Genomic DNA, 26999 nt, shown 5'->3' on the forward strand with positions numbered 1-26999 from the left:
TATAGGGCATATTTCCCGCTCCCTGGTGTTTTATATATACCTGCTGGAGCCAGACCGTATTGGAAATATTGGATTATTAGTGCTCCTCAAATGTGCATACTTAACGCTCATTGGCTAGTCCCTGTCGACAAGAAAAATATGATCGCGCCGCGTTTCTATTTGGGCACGCACCCCGACCCAGAGAAAGACGGACATACACACGGGTGAAGAAAACGACGTAAATCAGCGGTATTGTTGTACCGCAAACACATTTGCCAGAATTACAGTATTATTTGTAAGAAAATGAGATAGCCGTTGTTAGTTCGAAGTGGGTGGTGCTAGCAGCCTAGTGTACAGCAGTTGCAACGAGACGAGGTGCAGTGCAGACCTCCCCCACAAGTCTAGCCGCTGTCACTTCCATTTCACCCCCTTGTTTCCGTTCGATAGGCGGTGCGCGCTGACCATTTGGCAATCTGTTGTCACTGGTTGTGATCGATGGCGAAACCAGAACCAGCCCAGCAACATGTGGAGGAGAAAGCGGAGCAGATTGACGACGCAGAGTTGGCATTTAAAGGAATAAACATGCTGCTCAACAACGGATTCAAGGAGAGCGACGATCTGTTCCGAAAATACAGGTCAGACGGTCCCGTGCCATAAACAATGAGATGATAGACTATCACTGTAATTGGTTAATTCATTTAGGAAATATTGACATTTAGGAGCTATCATATTTTGTGTGCTGTCTAGTTTTTTCCCGTGATCTGTTTATTTTTTTCGATTGAGGAAGCCCACGTGAAACGGATTATTATGTGTTAATGTGCTAATGTGTTGCCACCTTAAGTTAACTCATGAGTTTGCTACAGCGTTTCTCATCAAGTTTCACGTTTCAATAACAGACTACAGCAACAACAGTTCTAACAAAGTACACCTTGACATCGAGTGTGAAGGATCACAATGGGGACTCAAACTGTCCCTTATCAGTTGTCAGTGTGCATTGGTGCTTAAACATGAGACAAAATAAATCACATTTTAGTCATTTGGGCCAAAGTTGTACCCTTTGGCTAGTATTTGTGCCTACACACGTGGTATTCTCTGTGTGTGCCTATACACGTGTTGTTCTATGTGTGCATGCACACGAGTCCAAGTACACAAACACTTTTATTGTTGTGTCCTCAAGTGGACCAAATCTGGAGGGAACCTGCACATCTCATGACATAGTGTAGCCATGACTCAGTGAAGTGTGAAAGTCGTCCACTACACAGCAGATAGCAGGAAAGTACCTTCTTCCTCTAGTTTCAGTCTTTCTCACCCCTGCAAGCTCTCTCTCTCTTACAGAGCTGTATCAGTTTGTAGACACCTTTTTCTCTCTGCTCACTTGCTCTGTCAATCTGTTGTTAAATACCTTATGTTGTTTCTCCCCACAGCTAGCTTCTTATACACCTCACTCTTGTGTCATGCTCGATCATTTCATTCAGTGTTTGTTTGTACTTCTGTATTATGAAATGTTTCCCTTTTCCCCTCAATGCATAACTCTTGACTCCAAGCACATTTGCAATAGTTTATATCACTTCACTATTCTGCTATTTTGAGAGGCTTGTTGTGATGAGCAAGCCAAACTGGACTAGACATATACAGTGAGATAGAAAAGTATTGGGACAGTTACACAATTTTGTTGCTTTGGCACTGTACTCCAGCATTTTGGATTTGAAATTATACATTGATACACAAGTGCAGAGACTGTAAGCTTTAATTTTTGGGTTATTTTCATCCATATCGGGTAAACCGTTTTGGAAATTACAGCACTTTTTGTACATAGAGCACCCATTTTAGGGGACCAAAAGTATTGGGACAAATACACTTATGTGTATTAAAGTAATCAGAAGTTTTTAGTATTAAAGTAATCAGAAGTTTTTAGTATTTGGTCCCATATTCCTAGCATGCAATGATTACATCAATCTTGTGACTCAGGATGTGTTTGCTGTTTTGTTTTGGTTGTGTTTCAGATTGTTTTGGAGTAACTTATTGTAAATAATAGAATGTTTCTATATACTTCTACATGAATGTGGATGCTACCATGATTACAGATAGTCCTGAATTAATCGTGAATGATGAGTATGGTGGACCATTTTTTTGTGGGATACACAAGGCAATTTTAGACCTTGTGGCACATTTTGGTTAAACTATCCCCAATTCAAAGGAATTGCAACCCTCTGTGTGCACAGTGCATTCCTCCATCATATGTGCATTGCACTCTTCCATCACATATACAGCTGATTCTCCAAATCTTGCACACTAATGAGATGCTATTGTGCCCACACTACTACACTGTCTGAGCAAAGGATGACATGCTCTCTGGTAAGTTTTGAATACATTACTGGGTGGGGTGAATGTATTTTACATGACATACATTATTTTTTGTTAACTAGTAAATAGTAGCCTACAGAAAAGTGGTTTTAAATTAGTGATGCACCGATATCACATTTTTGGTGACAATATCCAATATTTTCCTTGCTAAAAAACCGACACCCATAACCGATATTTAACAATTTTGCGGCCTTTTAAGCATTCTAGTACAGTTAAATAGTTAACACACACACACATATGGACGCAGCGGTCTAAGGCACTGCATCTCAGTGCAAGAGGTGTCACGACAGTCCTTGGTTCGAATCCATGCTGTATCACATCCGGCCGTGATTGGGAGTCCCATAGGGCTGCACACGATTGGCCCAGCGTCGTCCGGGGTAGGCCGTCATTGTAAATAAGAATATGTTCTTAACTGATTAACTGACTTGCCTAGTTAAATAAAGGTTACACACACCACACTGACCAAAAAGTTATTTTTTGTTGGCATTTACACATGTTCCCATTACCAGTAAAACCATAATCAAAACCAATTTCTTTCACTTACTTGCTGTGTTATTTTGTTGTTCATTTGTTTAGTCGTTTCATTGTCAACCAGGATTTCTATGGAACACCGTTTGAGTCTTGGCGTGTCCAAAAAGATGCACGTCAAATAACACTTTGTTACACAATGATTACACTATTACTCATATTTCATATGTCACAATGATTAATCGATATGTATGCTATGATACTGGTAAAGTTGTCTCACACACCTACAGTGCTAGTCATAAAAAAAGCTGTTTGCATCCATGAGCTAGCCAATGTTCTTCAAAAACATAGCAAACATTTCCGTAGCTATAGTTAGCTAGCTATATAGCTAGGTGTCCTCATCTAAAGTAACCCTAAGTATAAGACAGGTTCGACCACCATTAAAACCTGTTGGGGCTAGGGGGCAGTATTGAGAAATTTTGAAAAAAATATGTGCCCATTTTTAACTGCCTCCTACACCAACTCAGAAGCTAGGATATGCATATTATTAACACATTCGGATAGAAATCACTGAATTTTCTAAAACAGTTTGAATGGTGTCTGTAAGTATAACAAAACTCATATTGCAGGCAAAAACCTGTGAAAAATAGATTTAAAAAAATGTGAATTTTGTGACTGTACTATTTAGTGTCATTGTTTTATAGATACCACAGTGAGAAAGGATTCATTTCGCAACTCCTACGGCTTCCACTAGATGTCAACGATCTTTATAAAGTTGTTTGAAGCGTCTATGATTAACAGAGAGCAAATTGGAATGCAGGGAAGTTGACATGTCGTCACTTCATTATTCGCGCCTGCGCATAAATCTGAGAAGAGTGAATTTATCATAAATGTTTTTCTAGACACAGGATAGGTCGTGTGAAAATATTACTGATGTTTCACGTTAAAAATGGACCAAAAGATTAATGCTAAACAACGTTTGACATGTTTGAACGAACGGAAATAGATTATTTACTAGGTTTTTTTAGCTTTTCGGCGTGATTTTACACCCCCCCACCACGTTTTGTGGGAGCCTACTGAACACTAACTACTTGGTGTTATTTGGACATAAATTATGAACTTTGTCAAAAGAAACCACATTTGTTCTGGACCTGGGATCCCTGGCAGTGCCTTCTGATGGAGATAATCAAAGGTAAGGGGATATTTACAATGTTATTATCGATATTAGATGCTGCTAACCTGTATAGCCTAGCCTATTGTTCTTAGCATAGTACCCCGTTTATTGCAAAATGTGATTTCCCAGTAAAGTTATTTTGAGATCTGGCCATTCGGTAGCAATTACGAGATGATAATATATTATTCTTTGAATGACAATATTATAATTTACCAATGTTTTCGAATAGTAATTCCGTAATTTGTAACGCTGAATTCACTGGGAGCATTCGAGCCGAAAAAAATTCTGAATTTCACCGCAACTGTAAATGCTGTTTTTGGATATAAATATGAACTTGATGGAACTAAAAATGCATGTATTGTATAACATAATGTCCTATGAGTGTCATCTGATGCAGATTGTCAAAGGTAAGTGCATAATTCTAGCTGGTTTTCTGTCTCTGTTGATGCCCTTCTTTGAATTGGCTAAACATTACACACAGCTATTGTCAATGTACTCTCCTAACATAACCTAACTTTATGCATTCTCCGTAAAGCCTCTTTGAAAATCGGACAACGTGGTTAGATTTAGGAGCTGTGTATCTTTCAAATGGAGGAAAATAGTTGGTTATTTGAGTATTTGAAATGATTAGACTCTTGCAGTTTTGAATTCCCCGTCATGGTCACTTGACAATGAATCCCATTACCGGGATAAGATCCCCAACAGGTTTTAATCAAATAAGAATTATCTATGTGAAGCTGGCCACAATAGTGGACTTTGCGGTTAGCCTTCAAAATAAAAGTATGTCATAATTCTACTATTTGTATTCATTTGCATCACTGTCAATGACACACTTTTATTTTCAAAGCAAACCGCTAATTCCACTATTGTGCCTACACCTTATTGTGTCTAGCTTCACAACACATAACCCGGTGCGATTGGGCCTCATTAGCCAGATGAAGCTAGCTGGCTGCTTATAACGTTAGCTTTGGGCAACAGGGTTAAGTAGCTGGCTAGCTATTTATTTTCATGAACTGAATTTCAATAGGCGAACAACAAGTGGCAACCTTGTTGTTAAGAATAATGAAAATGACAGCATTTTCTTCTGGTCATGGTTTTCAGAATGGTTGTATTAGTGCTAGCTAGGTACCAAGCTAAAGCTAGCTACCCCAGAAGTTGCGGTCGAACAAATTATGCTTTGTTACTAACGCGGTATTGTAAACACATCGTTCGTGGCCGGTGTTTGCTTGTTTGCAGACTTTTTTGTACAGCATTGACAGTGCTATTGTATCCTTTTTGACACGCAAAGACCCAAACGGCATTCCATAGCGTGTATGTCGTGAAGCTAATAACAGTGACGCTATTACTGTGCAACTCCGGTAGGGCAACATCTGAAAAATAGCACACTTGTTAGTGTACCGGTGATCGACCAGTCGGCGAAAGCCAGCATCACCCACGACAGAGAACGGTTGATGGTCAAGGGCAATGAATTCCATTATCTTGGCTTTAATGGATTTCGCCTTGGAGTTGTCTTGCTGAAATAGGTATGCACGTCAGCATTGACATCGGTTTTGCACATCGGTATTAAACTAGACATGTTCACCAATTTTTATATCGTGCATCCCTATGTTAGAAATGATAGAGAAAGCAGACTGTATTGCAATCATCTCTGATGGGTGGTCGAATGTTCGTTAGCACGGAATAATTAACTACATCTCCACTAGAGGTACACAGATTAATTGGAATGGTCGATTTAATTAGGGCCAATTTCAAGTTTTCATAACAATCAGTAATCGGCATTTTTGGACACCGATTGTGGCCGATTACATTGCACTCCACGAGGAGACTGCATGGCAGGCTGACTACCTGTTACGCGAGTGCAGCAAGAAGCCAAGGTAAGTTGCTAGCTAGCATTAAACTTATCTTATAAAAAACAATCAATCTTAACATAATCACTAGTTAACTACACCTGGTTGATGATATTCCTAGTTTATCTAGCTTGTCTTGCGTTGCATATAATTGATGCGGTGCCTGTTAATTTCTCATCGAATCACAGCCTACTTCACCAAACGGGTGATGATTAACAAGCGCATTTGCAAAAAAAAGCACTATCGTTGCACCAATGTACCTAACCATAGTCATCAATGCCTTTCTTTAAAATCAATACACAAGTATATATTTTTAAACCTGCATATTTAGTTAATATTGCCTGCTAACATGAATTTCTTTTAACTAGGGAAATTGTGTCACTTCTCTTGCATTCCGTGCAAGCAGAGTCAGGGTATATGCAGCAGTTTGGGCCGCCTGGCTCGTTGCGAACTGTGTGAAGACCATTTCGTCCTAACAAAGACCGTAATTAATTTGCCAGAATTGTAGATAATTATGACATAATATTGAAGGTTGTGCAATGTAACAGCAATATTTAGACATAGGGATGCCACCTGTTAGATAAAATACAGAACAGTTCCGTATTTCACTGAAAGAATAAACGTTTTGTTTTCGAAATGATAGTTTCCGGATTTGACCTTAATTAATGACCTAAGGCTCGTATTTCTGTGTGTTATAATTATGTCTGATTTGATAGAGCAGTCTGACTGAGCGGTGGTAGGCAGCAGCAGGCTTGTAAGCATTCATTCAAACAGCACTTTCCTGTATTTGCCAGCAGCTCTTCGCTGTGCTTCAAGCATTGAGTTGTTTATGACTTCAAGCCTATCAACTCCTGAGATTAGGCTGGTGTAACCGATGTGAAATGGTTAGCTAGTTAGCGGGGTGCGCGCTAATAGCGTTTCAATCGGTGACGTCACTCGCTCTTAGACCTTGAAGTAGTTGTTCCCCTTGAGCTGCAAGGGCCACGGCTTTTCTCGAGCGATGGGTAACGATGCTTCGAGGGTGGCTGTTGTCGATGTGTCCCTAGTTCGAGCCCAGGTAGGGATGAGGAGAGGGACGGAAGCTATACTGTTACACTGGCAATACTATAGTGCCTATAAGAACATCCAATAGTCAAAGGTATATGAAATATAAATGGTATAGAGAGAAATAGTTCTATAATAACTACAACCTAAAACTCCTTACCAGGGAATATTGAAGACTCATGTTAAAAGGAACCACCAGCTTTCATATGTTCTCATGTTCTGAGCAAGGAACTTAAACGTTAGCTTTTTTACATGGCACATATTGCACTTTTACTTTCTTCTCCAACACTTTGTTTTTGCATTATTTAAACCAAATTGAACATGTTTCATTATTTATTTGAGGCTAAATTGATGTATTAAGTTAAAATAAGTGTTCATTCAGTATTGTTGTAATTGTCATTATTACAAATAAATAAATAAACATTTTAATCGGTATTGGCTTTTTTTTGTCCTCCAATAATCGGTATTGGCGTTGAAAAATCATATTCGGTCGACCTCTAATCTCCACCCCTCCTCCAGTATTCTACAAAAACACAGACACAAGGGACAACAGATACACCGGTCTCTACATTGCAGATGAGCTGAAGGTAGTCATCAATGACCTTGGACGACAGAAGGTATTTGCACTAGTGACAGACAAAGCTGCAAACATGAAGGCTGCTTGGTCTACAGTGGAGTCCTACCCTCACTCCATTGGCTGTGCTGCTCATGCATTGACTCTGCTCCTCAAGGACATCATGGCACTGAAAACAATGGATACACTCTACAAGAGAGCCAAGGAAGTGGTTAGGTATGTGAAGGGTCATCAAGTTATAGCAGCAATCTACCTCACCAAGCAACATGAGAAGAAAAGAGCACCACATTGAAGCTGCCCAGCAACACCTGTTGGGGTGGTGTTGTCATCATGTTTGACAGTCCTGGAGGGGAAGGAGTCTCTCCAAGAAATGGCCATATCACAGTCTGCCGATATGGACAGCCCCATCAAGAGGATCCTCCTGGATTATGTATTTTGGGAGAGAGTGGTAAGCAGCCTGAGGGAGACAATGCCATCCTGTCTGATGTTCAGACTCTGTTTGCAGATGTAAGAGGAGAAATCCGTACTGCCCTGCCCACTTCACTGTTGCTCCAAGCAGAGGAAACTGCAGTTCTGAAATGCATAAAAAAATCATGAAGACTTCTGCCTAAAGCCCATACACTCCGCAGCGTACATGTTGGACCCAAAGTATGCTGGCAAGAGCATCCTGTTTGGTGCAGGGATCAACAAGGCCTATGGTGTCATCACTACCATGTCTCGCCACCTTGGCCTGGATGAGAACAAAGTTATTGGCAGTCTGGCGAAGTACACTTCCAAGCAAGGGCTTTGGGATGGAGATGCAGTATGGCAGTCGTGTCATCATATCTCATCAGCCACCTGGTGGAAGGGAGGCTCTTTCCCCTGTTGACCAATACAAGGGTTGAAATATAGGTGGCCATCCGGGCAAATTCGAGGCATTTTGAGCCTGACAACAAGCCATCCTCAACAAGGTTGGAAAGTGACAGTGAAGATGAGGCCTCAGTCTGATGTTCAAGAGGTGGACATTGAGGAGGTCCAGGGATAAGACATGGAAGCCTGAGAGGAAGACAACCAGAGCTTTAGTTTCTAGACTATCATTTTACAGATGTATGTTAACGTTTTTGGGAGATGCGATGGATCATTCAATATTCCCTTTTTTTTCTTCAGTGAAATCATCCCATGTGAAGAGTCAACTCTTTTAATTAAAGTTCAATTCGTAACTAAATTGTTTTTTTATTTCTATTGGAAGGATTTAATCATTTGCAATTGTCTACTTATAAGGTAAAAGGTTTGTTTCTCTCTCCATATGGTAAATATATCCAATGCAAAAAACCATCTACATTTAAATGGTATTAGTATTAATTTGCATATATTCCCTTTAATTCCCACGGAAAGTTTCCACCTCTGAATATTCCCTAAAATGTGCAACCCTAATGATGAGTGGATGCACAAATATAATACCCCCAAGACATGCTAACCTCCCATCTTATTGTAATGGTGAGAGGTTAGCATGTCTTGGGGGTATGATATTTGTGCGTGTACATTTTTCACTCCTCATTATTCATGATTCATTCAGGACTATCCGTAATCATGGTAGCATCCACATTCATGTAGAAGTGTATAGAAACATCCTATTTTTATTTCCAATAAAAGTGACTCCACAATGACACAATACATTATTGTGAAATGATAATGACACAATACATTATCATTTCACCCAATATGGATGAAATACCCATACAATTAAAGCTTATAGTCTGCACTTTAACCTCAGCCAGTGTATCATTTCAAAGTCCACTGTATATTAAAGGATAGTTTCATAATTTTTTTTGCTGTACATCCTGTACTTTATCAAATAACGTATTCATACTTGCTTTTTAGCCAAGATCTCACACCAGTTGGGAGAACTGCATCTGAGTTAGCAGTGGTTAGCTGCTATGCAAGCAGGCCACAAACATTCCTGTCATGTCAGCCATTGAATGTTCTTTAACTAAGGTTACACTCTGAAAGCAAACAAGTTGGTGTTCCCAAGCTGTTCACATGATTTATAGTACCACCTCACTCCTCAAATATCATCGGCAACCTAATAAATGTCATCACTGTCCATACCTAGATCTACAGCGTGATTAGGCCTAAGTCAGATTTCTAGTCTCACTATGAAAGGTCTTGCGTTGGAATTATAAGGAAGTGACTTACAGTTGTGCTCTAATATATTGACACCCTTGCACTTTACAATGGAGTGCAATGCTCTGTTTTCTCTTTCAAAACTGGTTCTATGGATATTTTTACCTTGTAAGCACCTGCAACTTAAGGTGAGAGAAATTACACAAACGAGATTCACCTGCCTCCAACCAAATTAATTTGAATTATTCTGAATTATTTAGTCCAGAACATTTATTTGTATTTATGTTTAATTTGAGGTGAATTTCAGTTTTGATTGCTGTGCTGTTGTAAATCAATCAAATACATGTGTGAACACCAAACACGTTTTCAATTTCAAATTATTTTAAAAGGAAGTAGTGAATCATTTTTAAAAATGTTGAAGGGTGCCAATATATTAGTGCAACTGTATATTAAATATAGCATTGTTCTAAAACTTGATAGGCAATAGTATTAGGCAATGTACTGTAACTAGGCTACACAGGCAGCAGGTGAAGTGCCAATCAGTGAAAGTCATTGTGATTACAGATTAAACACAGCAGGCTTAGTTAGATCCACACACACAGCCTTGTCTCCTGCTGATTGCCTAAATGTCACCTCTCTCACTAATTACATTGAGCTCAGAGCTCCAGAGAGAGCGGCACACTGTGAACTGTACGCCATAAGAGATGGAGGGAACTGAAAGTAGACCGCTGTAGACAAAATCCAGGCTGATCAAACTTCTGTTCACCTCCCTCATCCCATATTTCTATACTGCAGGCTTCAAAATTAAAACATAACATGGATAGAATCTAGCCAACTACGTTCTTGGAAGTTAATAACCTTCCAGACTTGAATGCAACTACTATGAAATGTTATCTTAGAGTACAAATCACATTTCTTAAGTACTTGCTTTTGCTTGACTCGCTCCTTTTAAAGTCTCCTGGTCATTTCCATGTAAAAGGATCCATGCGGAGACACGTGAAGTTCATAGGAGCATTTTAGAGAAATTGAGGCATAAGTACATTTTTCAACCAGTTTCCAACCTAAAATTTAGGAATTAGCAATGGCTTTGATTTCTGGTCAAATATAGAAAATGGGTCTTTTGAGACTTCCTGGTAGATGTTTTCTAAGGTGTTAGAAATGCATCAAAAGAAAATGTTGACGTAAAGACCCCTTCTAACTAATATCAACACTTTTTTTATATTTAGTTCTGTAGACATTTATCTGACCTCTAAGTTTAAGAGACATTGCCTTGTGCCTTAATTCCTTTACCAAAAACCCACATCTTTAAGATTATTTTGTATGAATGTGTGGACACCCCTTCAAATGAGTGATTTGGCTATTTCACCCACACCCGTTGCTGACAGGTGTATAAAATTGAGCACACAGCCATGCAATCGCCATAGACAAACATTGGCAGCAGAATGGCCTTACTAAAGAGCTCAGTGAGTTTCAACGTGGCACTGTCATAGGATGCTACCTTTCCATTAAGTCAGTTTGTCAAATTGCTGTCCTGCTGTAGCTGCCCCAGTCAATTTTAAGTGCTGTTATTGTGAAGTGGAAACATCTAGGAATAACAACGCCTGATCCGCGAAGTGGTAGGTCACACAAGCTCACAGAACGGGACCGCCGAGTGCTGAAGCACACAGCGCTTAAAAATCGTCTGTCCTCCGATGCAACATTCACTACCGAGTTCCAAACTGCCTCTGGAAGCAACGTCAGCACAACAGCTGTTTGTCTGGAGCTTCATGAAATGGGTTTCCATGGCCGAGCAGCCGCTCACAAGCCTAAGATCACCATGTGCAATACCAAGCATCAGCTGGAGTGATGTAAAACTCCCCGCTATTGCACTCTGGAGTGTGTACTGAATCAATGTACTTACTATGACTGTGATTTGGTTTTCCCAACTAGCTATCTTAAGATGAATGCACTAACTGTAAGTCGCTCTGGATAAGAGACAAATGTCTGCTAAATGAGTCAAACGTAATCACTTAATAATTCCTAAACAAAAGCTTTACTTGTTACTTCTGTGAACTTTCATTATCCTCCCTCATGAGGGGCAGGAATTAGAAAATACACTATACTAAAAGATTAAACATGTCCCTTCACTGGAACTAAGGGCCCAAACCATTATTCCTCCTCCACCAAACTTTACAGTTGGCACTATGCATTGGGGCAGGTAGCGTTCTCCTGGCATCCGCCAAACCCAGATTCGTCTGTCGGACTGCCAGATGGTGAAGCATGATTCATCACTCCAGAGAATGTGTTTCCACTGCTTCAGAGTCCAATGGTGGCAAGCTTTACACCACTACCAGCCTCAGAAATTACAGCCCAAATAAATGCTTCACAGAGTTCAAGTAACAGACACATCTCAACATCAACTGTTCAGAGGAGACTGTGTGAATCAGGCCTTCATGGTCAAATTGCTGAAAAGAAACCACTACTAAAGGATATTAATAAGAAGAAGAAACTTTCTTGGGCCAAGAAACGCTAGCAATGGACATTAGACCGGTGGACTTTGGTCTGATGAGTCCAAATTTGAGATTTGTGGTTATAACCTCTGTGTCTTTGTGAGACGCAGAGTAGGTGAACAGATCTCCACATGTGGTTCCCACCGTGAAGCATGGAGGAGGTGGTGTGGGGGTGCTTTGTTGGTGACACTCAGTGATTTTATTTAGAATTGTGAAGGAAAAGCATTCCAGGTGAAGCTGGTTGATTGAATGCCAAGAGTGTGCAAAACTGTAATCAAGGCAAACGGTGGCTACTTTGAAGAATCTAAAATATACTGCTCAAAAAAATAAAGGGAACACTTGTGCAAATGGAATAGACAACAGGTGGAAATTATAGGCAATAAGCAAGACACCCCCAATAAAGGAGTGGTTCTGCAGGTGGATACCACAGACCACTTCTCAGTTCCTATGCTTCCTGGCTGATGTTTTGGTCACTTTTGAATGCTGGCGGTGCTTTCACTCTAGTGGTAGCATGAGACGGAGTCTACAACCCACACAAGTGGCTCAGGTAGTGCAGCTCATCCAGGATGGCACATCAATGCGAGCTGCGGCAAGAAGGTTTGCTGTGTCTGTCAGCGTAGTGTCCAGAGCATGGAGGCGCTACCAGGAGACAGGCCAGGACATCAGGAGATGTGGAGGAGGCCGTAGGAGGGCAACAACCCAGCAGCAGGACCGCTACCTCTGCCTTTGTGCAAGGAGGAGCAGGAGGAGCACTGCCAGAGCCCTTCAAAATGACCTCCAGCAGGCCACAAATGTGCATGTGTCTGCTCAAACGGTCAGGAACAGACTCCATGAGGGTGGTATGAGGGCCCGACGTCCACAGGTGGGGGTTGTGCTTACAGCCCAACACCGTGCAGGAAGTTTGGCATTTGCCAGAGAACACCAAGATTGGCAAATTCGCCACTGGCGCCCTGTGCTCTTCACAGATGAAAGCAGGTTCACACAGAGCACGTGACAGACGTGACAGAGTCTGGAGATGCCGTGGAGAACGTTCTGCTGCCTGCAACATCCTCCAGCATGACCGGTTTGGCGGTGGATCAGTCATGGTGTGGGGTGGCATTTCTTTGGGGGGCCGCACAGCCCTCCATGTGCTCGCCAGAGGTAGCCTGACTGCCATTAGGTACCGAGATGAGACCCTCAGACCCCTTGTGAGACCATATGCTGGTGCGGTTGGCCTTGGGTTCCTCCTAATGCAAGACAATGCTAGACCTCATGTGGCTGGAGTGTGTCAGCAGTTCCTGCAAGAGGAAGGCATTGATGCTATGGACTGGCCCGCCCGTTCCCCAGACCTGAATCCAATTGAGCACATCTGGGACATCATGTCTCGCTCCATCCACCAACGCCACGTTGCACCACAGACTGTCCAGGAGTTGGCGGATGCTTTAGTCCAGGTCTGGGAGGAGATCCCTCAGGAGACCATCCGCCACCTCATCAGGAGCATGCCCAGGCGTTGTAGGGAGGTCATACAGGCACGTGGAGGCCACACACACTACTGAGCCTCATTTTGACTTGTTTTAAGGACATTACATCAAAGTTGGATCAGCCTGTAGTGTGGTTTTCCACTTTAGTTTTGAGTGTGACTCCAATTCCAGACCTCCATGGGTTGATAAATTGGATTTCCATTGATTATTTTTGTGATTTTGTTGTCAGCACATTCAACTATGTAAAGAAAAAAGTATTTAATAAGATTATTTCTTTCATTCAGATCTAGGATGTATTGTTCCCTTTATTAAAGTGTTCCCTTTATTTTTTTGAGCAGTGTATATTTTGAATTGTTTTTGCACTTTTTTTGGTTACTACATGATTCCGTATGTGTAATTTAATAGTTTTGATGTCTTCACAATTTTTTTTTACAATGTAGAGCAGATATTTAAATTTTTGGAAAACATGGACACAAAAAACCAGAGGGAGATTTTACCCAGTTCTAGTAAGTTTTTCTAGTAAGCTTTGCATCTGCACAGTTCTAGTAAATATGTTTTTGTAAATTGTTAAAAGTAATCCTTGTTCATAGAATTGTTTGGTAATCTTTTGAAATCAATGTTTTTTTGTTGGGCATACATTTTTAAATGAAAAATCTGATTCAGCGCAATAAAACAACTCAGATATCCTCCAGCCATACCATCTGAGTTTGATTTAGTTGAAATAACTCTAGCCCTCACCACACTTAACCTGTCCTAGCTGTCTTAAGAAATTGATCTGTTTTAGCTGTGCTTTGCAAGCCAAACGTCTATCTAAGTCTATTGACATTTGACAAGGCCCTTTCCTCAACCATCTGTCTCTCCATCTCTCTTCCAGGACCCACAGTCCACTGATGAGTTTCGGAGCCAGTTTTGTCAGCTTCCTGGTGAGTAGTGGTGGAGAGGACAGAGGAGGTCAACATCTCTTACTGATTTACTGTATCACTGCTACTCTCATTTGATACTTCTGCAATGCAGACCATTGGAGTTAGGAAACAGGAAGATATCTATGTGTTACGGAGTCTGTAATGTTGTACGTTTTTTATTGAATGCCAATGTGTTCAGTTGTTGGCTTTTGACAGTACATCTCTATCGCAAACTTAGACCTAGTCATAAAGCATCTGATGTATAGATTGGCTGAATAAATTGAAGGTCACACAGGTAATAGCACACTAGGGATATCCTGAGCAGTAGTCCTGCTGTGCATCGCCTGCTGCTGGCCCACATACTGAATCATCAATAATTCACCAACCTGATATAACTGGCTCACGGTGGGCTAGAGAACTGACTGGGAAAAAAATGATTTGTGCACATCTCTGAAAATATTTGGATGAAATATTACTCAGAGAAATCCATGACTCATATAGTTGGTTGTCTAGCTGTGCTTTGTATTGTTTTATGTAGCTGCTGATAGGATCTGTGTTTCTATTCAAACAATATGACTGCTACAGGATGATATCGTGACGAATGAGATGACCGCTATGCTTTGTGTATTACTCTCAGAGAAAGGCCCTGACTGACTGGTACTGTGATTGCGGCTGTGTGTAGAATGCCATGATGACGTTTGAGGAGGAGAAGATGCAGATGGCCTTTGATGACCTCCGAGCCACTGAGAGACTCTGTGAGAGCGACATCACTGGGGTCATAGAGACCATCAAAAAAAAGATCAGGAGGAGTGTGGGTGAAGTGCAACACACACACACACACATACACACACACACACACCTAATGAACCTCCAAGGAGCTCATACCTATTGACTGAATAGCACCTCACACAGCCCCTCTAAATTCACACGAGAGTGCCAGAGTGCACTATTGTTGTTTTGTAAATTCAGAGTGTTGTCAGATTGTTCGTTCGTAAACTAAGAGTTTCGCTCTCTGAGTGTTCAGAGCGCACACTGGACACTGGCCGAGGAATAGGGTTGATCCAAGTGTTCTGACCTCACAACGGCAGTCAAGCACCCAAGCTAACTGGCTAAAGTTAGCTAGCTTTCTAACTATTTCCAGAAACAATTTCCAGGAATACGTTATATAGTTGTAAAGAAATAAAATAAATAACAGCTGAAATAAATTATTCTCTCTACTATTATTCTGACATTTCCCATTCTTAAAATAAAGTGGTGATCCTAACTGACATAAGACAGGGAATTTTTACTAGGATTAAATGTCAGGAATTGTGAGAAAAAGGGAAAAAAAGAAATAATATTTATTTATTTATTTATTTATTAATTTTTTCTCACAATTACTGACATTTAATTCCCTGTCTTATGTCAGTTAGGATCACCACTTTATTTTAAGAATGTGAAATGTCAGAATAATAGTAGAGAAAATTATTTATTTCAGCTTTAATTTTTTTCCTCACATTCCCAGTGGGTCAGAAGTTTACATACACTCAATTAGTATTTGGTACCATTGCCTTCAAAATTGTTGAACGTGGGTCAAACGTTTCGGGTAACCTTCCACAAGCTTCCCACAATAAGTTGGGTGAATTTTGGCCCATTCCTCCTGACAGAGCTGGTGTAACTGAGTCCGGTTTGTAGGCCTCCTTGCTCGCACATGCTTTTTCAGTTCTGCCCACAAATTTTCTATGGGATTGAGGTCAGGGCTTTGTGATGGCCATTCCAATACCTTGACTTTGTTGTCCTTAAGCCATTTTGCCACAACTTTGGAAGTATGCTTGGGGTCATTGTCCATTTGGAAGACCCATTTGCGACCAAGTTTTAACTTCCTGACTGATGTCTTGAGATGTTGCTTCAATATATCCACATCATTTTCCTGCCTCATGATGCCATCTGTTTTGTGAAGTGCACCAGTCCCTCCTGCAGCAAAGCACCCCCACAACATGATGCTGCCACCCCCGTGCTTCTTCGGCTTGCAATCCTCCCCCTTTTTCCTCCAAACATAACAATGGTCATTATGGCCAAACAGTTCTATTTTTGTTTCATCTGACCAGAGGACATTTCTCCAAAAAGTACGATCTTTGTCCCCATGTGCAGTTGCAAACCGTAGTCTGGCTTTTTTATGGAGGTTTTGAAGCAGTGACTTCTTCCTTGCTGTCGATATAGGACTCGTTTTACTGTGGATATAGATATTTTTGTACGCGTTTCCTCCAGCATCTTCACAAGGTCCTTTGCTGCTGTTCTGGGATTGATTTGCACTTTTTGCATCGAAGTACGTTCATCTCTAGGAGACAGAATCCGTATCCTTCCTGAGCTGTATGACAGCTACGTTGTCCCATGGTGTTTATACTTGCATACTATTGTTTGTACAGATAAACGTGGTACCTTCAGGCATTTGGAAATTGCTCCCAAGGATGAACCTTGGCTGATTTCTTTTGATTTTCCCACGATATCAAGCAAAGAGACAGTGAGTTTGAAGGTAGGCCTTGAAATACATCCACAGGTACACCTCCAATTGACTCAAATGATGTCAATTAGCCTATCAGAAGCTTCTAAAGCCATGATTTTCTGGAATTTTCCAAGCTGTTTGAAGGCACAGTCAACTTAGTGTATGTAAACTTCTGACCCACTGGAATTGTGAAATAATCTGTCTGGAAAAATGACTTGTGTCATGCACAAAGTAGATGTCCTAACCGACCTGCCAAAACTATAGTTTGTTAACAAGAAATGTGTGGAGTGGTTGAAAAATGAGTTTTAATGACTCCAACCTTAACGCATGTAAACTTCTGACTTCAACTGTATATAACATTGACAATATTTACTGACATGCATATTTGGCCTTGCTCTGACACTTGGATGTTGACAGCTATAGATGTCACTGTGCTCACTTTGTGTTTGGCCTTCCTCCAGGACTCCCAGAGGTCAGGGGGGGCAATAGTAGACCGCCTCCAGAGACAGATCATTGTGGCAGACTGCCAGGTGTACCTCGCTGTCCTCTCTTTCATCAAACAGGAACTCTCATGTGAGACACCTCATCAATTCTACCTTGACCTACATGTAGGCTTATAGCTGACTGATGAACCATATGTATTTGACTGATTGTCTGCACTGTGTTGTTTCAATATCTACTTTTGCATACTGATTTATAATGCATGTCCAATAAGTTGTTTTCTATAATGCATATTGGTATGTAGACCATGTCTCTCAGGACTGAAACGTCCTGGTTTATGTGTATTATCTCTCATGGACATCCCCTCTCCCAAACCCACCCAGCATACATCAGAGGAGGCTGGATCCTCCGCAAAGCCTGGAAGATGTACAACAAGTGTTATAGCGACATCAACCAGCTGCAGGACTGCAGCAAGAGGAGGTCCTCCGACCAGCAAGGGTCTCCCTCTCCATCCACTGAACAGGCCAACCACAACCAGGCCACGCCCCCAACCCAGAGGACCCTTGGGGTGAGCCCGGAGGCCCTGGAGAGGCTCAAGGGCTCGGTCAGTTTTGGCTACGGCCTGTTCCACCTGTGCATCTCCATGGTACCGCCACACCTGCTGAAGATTGTCAACCTTCTGGGTTTCCCTGGCGACCGTCACCAGGGGCTGTCCGCCCTTACGTATGCCAGTGAAAGTAAGGACATGAAGGCCCCTCTAGCTACGTGAGTAGGGGTACCACTACCGACCACCGGGACATTGGGTGTCAAAATGCATTTTTTTGTGTCTTGGTTTATTTCGACTTTTTCTGTTTTTTGACTGTGGTGACTGTTTGATTTTGCCGACACATCCACTGCAGAAGGCAGGAGACACATCTGCCTCCCAAATGGCATCCTATTCCCTATATAGTGCACTACTTTTGACATCAATAGTGTACTATGTAGGGAATTGGGTGCCATTTGGAAGGCAACTACAGCCTTTAACAGGCCTGAAACCCATTAGTCAGGCCAAGATGAAGGGCGACAGGTAGCCTAGTGGTTAAGAGCGTTGGGGCAGTAACTGAAAAGTTGCTGGTTCAAATCTCTGAGTCGACTAGGTGAAACATCTGTCTGAACCGTAATTCGCTCTGGATAAGAGCGTCTGCTAAATGACTAAAATGTAAACTGCTGTAATAAACGAGAGGAGCTGACCCTAGCCCCTGGTTAAACTGATGCCTCCCATCAATGCCTTGGCAGAAAACAAGATTGTTTATTTTAGGGGGGGGGGCTCCCGAGTGGCGCATCGGTCTAAGGCTCTGCATCTCAGTGCTAGAGGCGTCACTACAGCCCTGGTTCGATTCCAGGCTGTATCACAATCGGTCGTGATTGGGAGTCCCATAGGGCGGCACACAATTGGCCCAGCGTCATCCGGGTTAGGGTTTGGCCGGGGTAGGCCGTCATTGTAAATAAGAAGTTATTCTTATCTGACTTGCCTAGTTAAATAAAGAAAACAATGAAAGTACACGTTCAACATTTTAAGATCAGATTAACGTTATTGTGCCTGAATGAAAATTTGTCTTGGACATTCAAGTGCTGTTGCTTTCACATCTAAGCTGCATGTAACGGTTGATTCTGCAGATTTTTGATTGTGTTGTCAGCCGACTTATCTGCTGAGTTTGGTAGCAAGCTTTTCAACTTTAAATCAGTCATATGTTTACCGACAGATGGGATATGTCTTGGTTTCTTGACTGACCCTCTCTGAATGCTGATATTCACCAATAAAACTCTCAATGAACACATTTTACATGCACACCAATATCCAATTATTATTTGGGATACTCAAGTATTCTGTTTTTGAGTTGGAGCATATAAATATCATATTCCGTTTACAATAACCGAAAAAGTTTATAGCGGTTATGAGGGATGGCTGGGATATCCTGATTTTAGACGGGATATGTTTGTGTATTTTCATCTGATTGTCAAACAAATCACTTCAAAAAGTAGGCTACCTGCGCAGTTCAATAATTCCAGAATAATTGATTTGCTGATACGCCGTACTGGACCGATAGCCTACTATTTCCAAATGTCATCAGTTTGACCGGTTTTAAGGGAATGAAAAGCTGAGAAAACTAAACATTTCTGATAAGACTTCAGTTTGTCTTGAGTGCATATGTTATGTGGTTGAAATACTATCTGCTTGCGTAACATTAACACAAGACATTTGCATTTTCTCAAGAGATGCTGAAGGAAAGAAAAAAATCATATTTCTCCACTCCTGTTCCTAAGAAAAAATTTGCATTTGTATCATTTTACTCCAAAAAATGCATAATTCTGCAGGAGTTAATATTATATTACTCTACATGCGAGAGGTTATAGGCCTACAGTCAGTGTCCGTATTTCAGGTACATTCTATTTAACCCATATGAACTTGAATTAGGAATATTCTGTTTATTCATGGTTACTTGTGAGCGGGATATCAAAGGTGCATGGAAACAGCTTATCCCGAACTAGCCCTTAAGCGGGATATGAGGTACTATCCGAAATACTGTGCGCATGTAAATGTGGTCACTGTTGTCATGTTGTGCCAGTAACCGAAAGGTTGCTGGATCAAATCCCCAAGCTGACAAGGTAAAAATCTGTCGTTCTGTCCCTGAGCAATTCAGTTAACCCACTGTTCTCCGGGCGCCGAAGACGTGGATGTCGATTAAGGCATCCACCTGCACCTCTCTGTTTCAGAGGGGTTGGGTTAAATGCGTAAGACACATTTCGTTGAAGGCATTCAGTTGTACAACTGACTAGGTATCCCCCTTTCCCAATAACGAGGATTTCTTTCCCCCTGTGGCAGGTTGGCCCTCTTGTGGTACTATACGGTAGTGCAACCCTTTTTTGCCCTGGACGGCTCAGACACACAGGCCGGCCTGATGGAGGCTAAGGCTATCCTCCAGAGGAAGGAGCCTGTATACCCTAACTCCTCCCTCTTCTTGTTCTTCAAGGGCAGGGTGCAGCGCCTGGAGGTAATGACCTGGGTCATGTTCAGTAGAGGGAAAACATTTTAAAATGAGTTAAATGAGGTACAACCTGAACGTCTCTAAGTTATTCGTGCTATAGTGTGCCCTGCCAAGATATGAGTATAAATAACAACACAAGGTAACCTGTGTCTAGCACTGTGGCTGTAGTGTGTTAGTCTTCGTCCTTCTCTTCCCCCTCTCTCCTCTCCACTTCCAGTGCCAGATCAACAGTGCCTTGATGTTATTCCAAAATGCCTTGGAGCTGGCTACAGACCAGAGGGAAATCCAGCATGTGTGTTTGTATGAAATAGGTACACGCTTTTATCCCTTTCACTTCAACATCATCTCTAACTAATGCTCTCCATTGCCTTGTTGTTTCTGAGTGACAGTCCATTCTCTCTGCTCTTCTCAGGGTGGTGCAGTATGATTGAGCTGAGGTACAGTGACGCCTACAGGGCCTTTCAGCGTCTGGCGACTGAGTCACGCTGGTCCCAGTGCTACTACGCCTACCTAACTGGAGGTGAGAGGGCAAAGGTTATAGGTCACTCAATTGGTGTTGGGGTTAGAACATCCTCTTGTTTTCTTTCTTTTCAAAGGTAAAAGAAGTTCTGGGAATGCTAATTCAGCTGAATGAAAAGCTTCTGAGCCTATTAGCGATAATGGCATACATCCCCTGATAACGGTAATATGTTGGCGTTGAGGTACCCTGCGGATTCTAACCCCTGGGCTTTGTCTCTGTGGTCCACTATAGTGTCCCAGGGAGCATCAGGAGATCTGGAGGGGGCTGCTGCTGTCTTCAAGGATGTGCATACGCTTCTGAAACGGAAGAACAATCAGATAGAACAGTTCTCTATAAAGAGGGTGAATGTGGGACTGGCAACAGCACATTTCTATAGATCTACACTACCGTTCAAAAGTTTGGGGTCACTTAGAAATGTCCTTGTTTTTTAAAGAAAGCACATTTGTTGTCCATTTAAAATAACATCAAATTGATCAGAAATACAGTGTAGACATTGTTGATGTTGTAAATGACAATTGTAGCTGGAAACGGCTGATTTTTAATGGAATATCTCCTTAGGCGCACAGAGGCCCATTATCAGCAACCATCACTCCTGTGTTCCAATGGCACGTTGTGTTAGCCAATCCAAGTTTAGCATTTTAAAAGGCTAATTGATCAACCCTTTTTTGCAATTATGTTAGCACAGCTGAAAACTGTTGTTCTGATTAAAGAAGAAATAAAACTGGCCGTCTTTAGACTAGTTGAGTGTCTGGAGCATCAGCATTTGTGGGTTCGATTACAGGCTCAAAATGGCCAGAAGCAAAGAACTTTCTGCTGAAACTCGTCAGTCTATTCTTGTTCTGAGAAATGAAGGCTATTCCATGCGAGAAATTGCCAAGAAACTGAAGATCTCGTACAACGCTATGTATAACTTCCTTCACAGAATAGCGCAAACTGTCTCTAACCAGAATAGAAAGAGGAGTAGGAGTCCCCGGTGCACAACTGAGCAAGAGGACAAGTACATTAGAGTGTCTAGTTTGAGAAACAGACGCCTCACAAGTCCTCAACTGGCAGCTTCATTAAATAGTACCCATAAAACACCAGTCTCAACGTCAACAGTGAAGAGGCGACTCCGGGATGCTGGCCTTCTAGGCAGAGTTCCTCTGTCCAGTGTCTGTTCCTTTGCCCATCTTCATCTTAAATTGTTTTGGGCCAGTCTGAGATATGGCTTTTTCTTTGCAATTCTGCCTAGAAGGCCAGCATCCCGGAGTCACCTCTTCACTGTTGACGTTGAGACTGGTGTTTTGCGGGTACTACTTAATGAAGCTGCTAGTTTAGGACTTTTGAGGCGTCTGTTTCTCAAACTAGACACTAATGTACTTGTCCTCTTGCTAAGTTGTGCATCGGGGCCTCCCACTCCTCTTTCTATTCTGGTTAGTGCCAGTTCTTGGCAATTTCTCGCATGGAATAGCCTTAATTTCTCAGAGCAAGAATAGACTGACGAGTTTCAGAAGAAAGTTCTTTGTTTCTGGCCATTTTGAGCCTGTAATCAAACCCACACATGCTGATGCTCTAGATACTCCACTAGTCTAAAGAAGGTCAGTTGTATTGCTTCTTTAATCCGCACAACAGTTTTCCGATGGGCCAACATAATTGCAAAAGGGTTTTCCAATTATCAATTAGCCTTTTAAAATTATAAACTTGGATTAGCTAACACAACGTGCCATTGGAACACAGGAGTGATGGTTGATGATAATGGGCCTTTGTACACCTATGTAGATATTCCATTAAAAAATCAACCATTTCCAGCTATAGTCATTTACAACATTAACAATGTCTACACTGTATTTCTGATCAATTTGATGTTATTTTAATGGACAAAAAAAAATTGCTTTTCTTTCAAAAACAAAGACATTTCTAAGTGACCCCAAACTTTTGAATGGTGGTGTATGTGAATTATTACTTCTAATGAAAATTAATCTTTTTCATTGTCATACAGTTTCAAGGTGACCTGAAGTCATTGTATTGAGGAAAATTGGCAGTTGATTATGTAGTAGGCAGAATTTTTCTTCTTGACTGAGATAGTAGTGTGTGTGTGCAGGCGGAGAGGCTAAGGAAACACACCCCATCTAGAGAGCTGTGTGTCCTGGCTGTGATCGAGGTACTTTACCTGTGGAAGGCTCTGCCGAACTGCTGCACTTCTAAGCTACAGATCATGAGCCAAGGTACACCGTGTGAGAACATACATCGACAAACTACACATGATCAAACTCCCAGTCCCAACTACCATGTTTGCTACACAAATCAATTATAGCCTATTCTCTTTTGTGTGACTCGTTGTTGTGGTGCCATAAAAGTGCATTCCTGTGAATGTGGAAGGAAACTCAGTGGGTTGTCTGTCTCCTTAGTTCTGCAGGAAATAGATGACGTCTCAATTGCTGGCCTGAAAAACCTGCTTCTTGGTGACATACACAGATGTCTCGGCAACATAAAAGACGCTATTGAGGTTCTGTCTCTGTATTGAAAACGAAGTACACACAAAGTATGTATCTGCAAATATTAGTGTAATGAGAATAGTGAATGTTTACTACTCTTTATTATGTTTCATTGAACATTGCAGTGCTTCCATCTGGCTGCCGGAGATGAGGTGGGTCGTCAGAACAACTCCTATGTGCAGCCCTACTCCTGCTACGAGTTGGGCTGTGTTTTACTGGACAGCCCTGAGGTGAGCTCAGTGTATACAGTGTGTTGCTATATTGTATTGTGCAATGTGTCTACCCAGAGTAGAGAAAGTGTATGTTAAATACAGTAGTTGATTGAGTATATCTGATTGTGGTTTTCTTCTCTGCTCAGTCTGAAGTGAAGGGCAGAGCTCTGATGCTTCAGGCCAAGGTACAGTAGAACTTCCATTTATAGTGTATTTTTGGAACTTGTAGTTGTCAGTTATAGTATCTGGAATGATGTGGGACAGTCATTCATGATATGCATTTGAAATTATGTAATATTTCCTTACCTGTATGTTCCCTTTTGAGGATGTTATATGTGATGTTGTAATCTGTGTTTGTTTCTACAGGATGACTTTTCTGGCTATGACTTTGAGAACAGGCTCCATGTACGCATCCACTCAGCTCTGGCTTCCATGAGGAAGGAGGTGGCCCCACCCTGACTACTGCCCCATTCCTCCACCATACATCCACCCTAGCTCTGCGTTGAGGGTAGAAGGATCTGGAAATGACTCCAGAAGCCATCTTGATCTTCACAGCACTGTGATTGTTCACTGCAATGTGTTTGTTTCAGTTAACTTATGTTTGTATAATGAATGTGCCATCAAGTTTGTAATGCGTAGTTTACAGTAAATCTCCTGGAGGGATAGTGTAGACTACTGGAGTGTAATCGTGTGTTTCAACCAGATCAAATATGTACAGTAGTTGCTGCTGGGAGGCAAATGTAACTCTTTTACCAAGGAAAAATATATTGGGGGAAAATCTGTCAGTGGGGCGGAAGTTAGTCTAATGGTTAAGAGCGTTGGGACAGTAACTGAAAGGTTGCTGGTTCAAATCCCTGAGCCGACTAGGTGAAACATCAGTCGACATGCCCTTGAGCAAGGCACTGAACCCAATTACTCCTGAGTCTGCTAAATGGCTAAAATGTGAATAGTACAATAATATCTTTCTCTGCCATAAGATATGAAAGGGTTCAGATTGAAAACTGTGTATGACACTTCATTATAAAGTTGTGAAGTTGTGCCATAGCAACAATACTGTCTAGGTTTCTGCCAGATGACCTCAATGTCCTGTTGCTCTTACAGTAGTAAACAATCTGAATGCACAATCCCTATGCTACTACTCATCACCTGGCCTTTGTCACTGTAAATTGATGCCAACCCTTTAATCACCTTAGGTTATAGACATTATAGATGGTAATATAAGCAGATTTCCTCAAACATGTTACAACATTGTTACTTTAAAAAAAAAATGTTTTTACTGGTTTCAATAACAAGTGTATTGATATTTAAAGGGAAACCACCTATTCATATAAGTGTAAATATGTAACTGTACTTTAATACTATATATATGCTACTAGCTAAATGACATTGTCCTTTTGACACTCACTTATGGGTATAACATCTACACTGTAGGCCTACTCTGCTGTACTTGTATTTGCTGGAAACTGGTTTACCTTTGTTGCTTTGATTTTTTTTTTTAGGTATAAGATCATGTGTTAAAACAATACATCTCTTAAATCTATGGCCATTTTATTTCCATAATGTGTTTTAAGATGCATGTAGTCTCATTATTTATTTGTAAGGGACAATGCATCTCAATTAACATTTCTGTAAATGGCAGATTTGGCCAGCTGGTTAGTTTTCATCTGTAGCTTAGTTCTTTGGCAGTTACATTTTTATTTATTTTATCACTAACAGGCTTTAAAAGAATAGAAGCAATAAATTCGAATTAGTTATAAAATAATGATTGACTGTGGTGTTCAGGCAGGCCTTCAGGTGCTTTATAGTTGAAAGTTAAATCAACCCTTGCCCATAGTGATGGAAATGTCCATATTATTTGATGTAGAAGTATGATAAATTGTCAGGTAACCTATCTGATATGCCTCGTTCAAAACAACTGGTAACGCGGAGCTCGGAAAACTGCCAACTTCTAATTTCAATTATTTTCAAGACCACTGTTAAGAAAAAACGAGCTCCGACTGGGGAAAAATCTATTTGAACGGTCATCCAACTTGGAGTTCCAGCTCGGGAAGTCGAGCCTCTTTCTAGAGCTCCGGCGTTACGATCACCGACGTCATTATTTGACCTCGTATTTTTCCGAGTTCCCAGTTGTCATGAAGGCAGCAATAGTTGGATCGCGTGCTGCACAGTAGCAGACCAATTTTAGCTAGCCTGGGTGCGCGGGAAAACGTCATTGTTTCTTGACAATAATACACCTGACATTATGACGCAATCATAAGTGAGCGTGATGTTATCTCAAGGGCAGCCATCTATTTAGATACATCTAAATACATGGCTCTCATCTTAAATAGCTTTTCATTGGTGCTCACTGCGCTAAGGACAACTCTTCAATTCAAGTCCAACAAGGAATGAATTTGACCAGTAAATAATAATTGTAAGTAAATAATCCAACATTTAGATGTTAACATTGACCATTGGAAGTAGACAAAACGACTTTTTAATTTCGTGCATGAACGCTTGTGTTCATTAGCTGTTAAATGCCTCATCCGCGTAGTGTTGAATATTCCCACGGGATTCAAGGATTTGATTGAGGGAATGAGCAAGGCTGTGGTAAAGTATCAACCGGAAACTATTCCTGCCTTCACAGCGGTCTTCTATGCGCTTCTTCTCTTCAGAGACGGTAGGCTATTCTGTTGTTGAATTCTAGTAGACCACACTAGACTGATGCATGTAACACTTCTAAACATTTGATTATTGACCTAATCACTTTGCATTGATTCGCAGAGAAACCAAGCATGACAATAAAGGATCTTATGAAAAGTCAGGGCCACAAAAGGCTCTCATTGTAAGTTATTTTTTTTCATCAGCTGTCATGCTGCTTGTTGGTGGTGGTGTTATTGTTTATCAAAACGGGTTAATCAATTTTAATTCTGTCATGGCTGGATTTACAAACGGCATGCAGGGCACTTGTCCCAGGCAAAATCAGTTCCTTTTTGTTTTCATCTTGTAAATCATAACCTGCATTTAAGGCTGCCTCTGGGGATGGGTTAAATGCAGGAGACACATTTTGGTTGAATGCATTCAGTTGTGCATCTGACTAGGTATCCCCTTTCCAGTCTACATGAACAAGAATAAAGCTGTAAAAACACAAGTATAGCCGCATGTCACTGTCCAAGGTCCTGAAATGTTCCCCAACCAAAAGCGAATTCTGGAGTGGGAGCCAGGCAACCTGCTAATAGAAACTAGATGTGAGGATGTCAGGGAGCCTTTTCCCTAGTGACCAGCCCTGCAGCAGCCGAGACATCCAGGCTACGGACACAATGGCAGGGGCATCTACTGACAGTGAACAGAAAGAGTGTGGCCTGCAGGTCTCTGCCACCAGCATCACCCTGTCCCGAGGGCCCATCCCAGCAGACATTGCCCAGGGCCTGGCAGTGTACCGCCGCAAGATTGACTCAGAG

At 41.5% G+C, this 26999-nt stretch overlaps 1 protein-coding gene across 2 annotated transcripts; it reads left to right on the plus strand.

Moving 5' to 3' along the window:
• Positions 1–32: 32 nt before the first annotated feature.
• LOC115157107 (tetratricopeptide repeat protein 39C) lies at positions 33–26358 on the plus strand. 2 transcript variants are annotated; one of them, XM_029705050.1, is made up of 14 exons: positions 33–614; positions 14377–14425; positions 15087–15215; positions 17348–17459; positions 17711–18092; positions 20191–20359; positions 20571–20664; positions 20766–20873; positions 21105–21214; positions 22954–23077; positions 23261–23358; positions 23473–23577; positions 23706–23744; positions 23926–26358. In XM_029705050.1, exons 1-14 carry the CDS (start codon positions 475–477, stop codon positions 24016–24018), a joined length of 1752 nt encoding a protein of 583 aa, XP_029560910.1. In that variant the 5' UTR covers positions 33–474; the 3' UTR covers positions 24019–26358. The 2 variants fall into 2 exon arrangements, with proteins under 2 accessions (XP_029560910.1, XP_029560911.1); XM_029705051.1 differs by lacking the exons at positions 23473–23577; positions 23706–23744; positions 23926–26358 and having other exon boundaries at positions 23269–23352.
• Positions 26359–26999: the final 641 nt, after the last annotated feature.

This window comes from Salmo trutta, chromosome 21 (genome assembly GCF_901001165.1).
Source record: "Salmo trutta chromosome 21, fSalTru1.1, whole genome shotgun sequence".
In the NCBI taxonomy this organism is placed as follows: Eukaryota; Metazoa; Chordata; class Actinopteri; order Salmoniformes; family Salmonidae; genus Salmo; species Salmo trutta.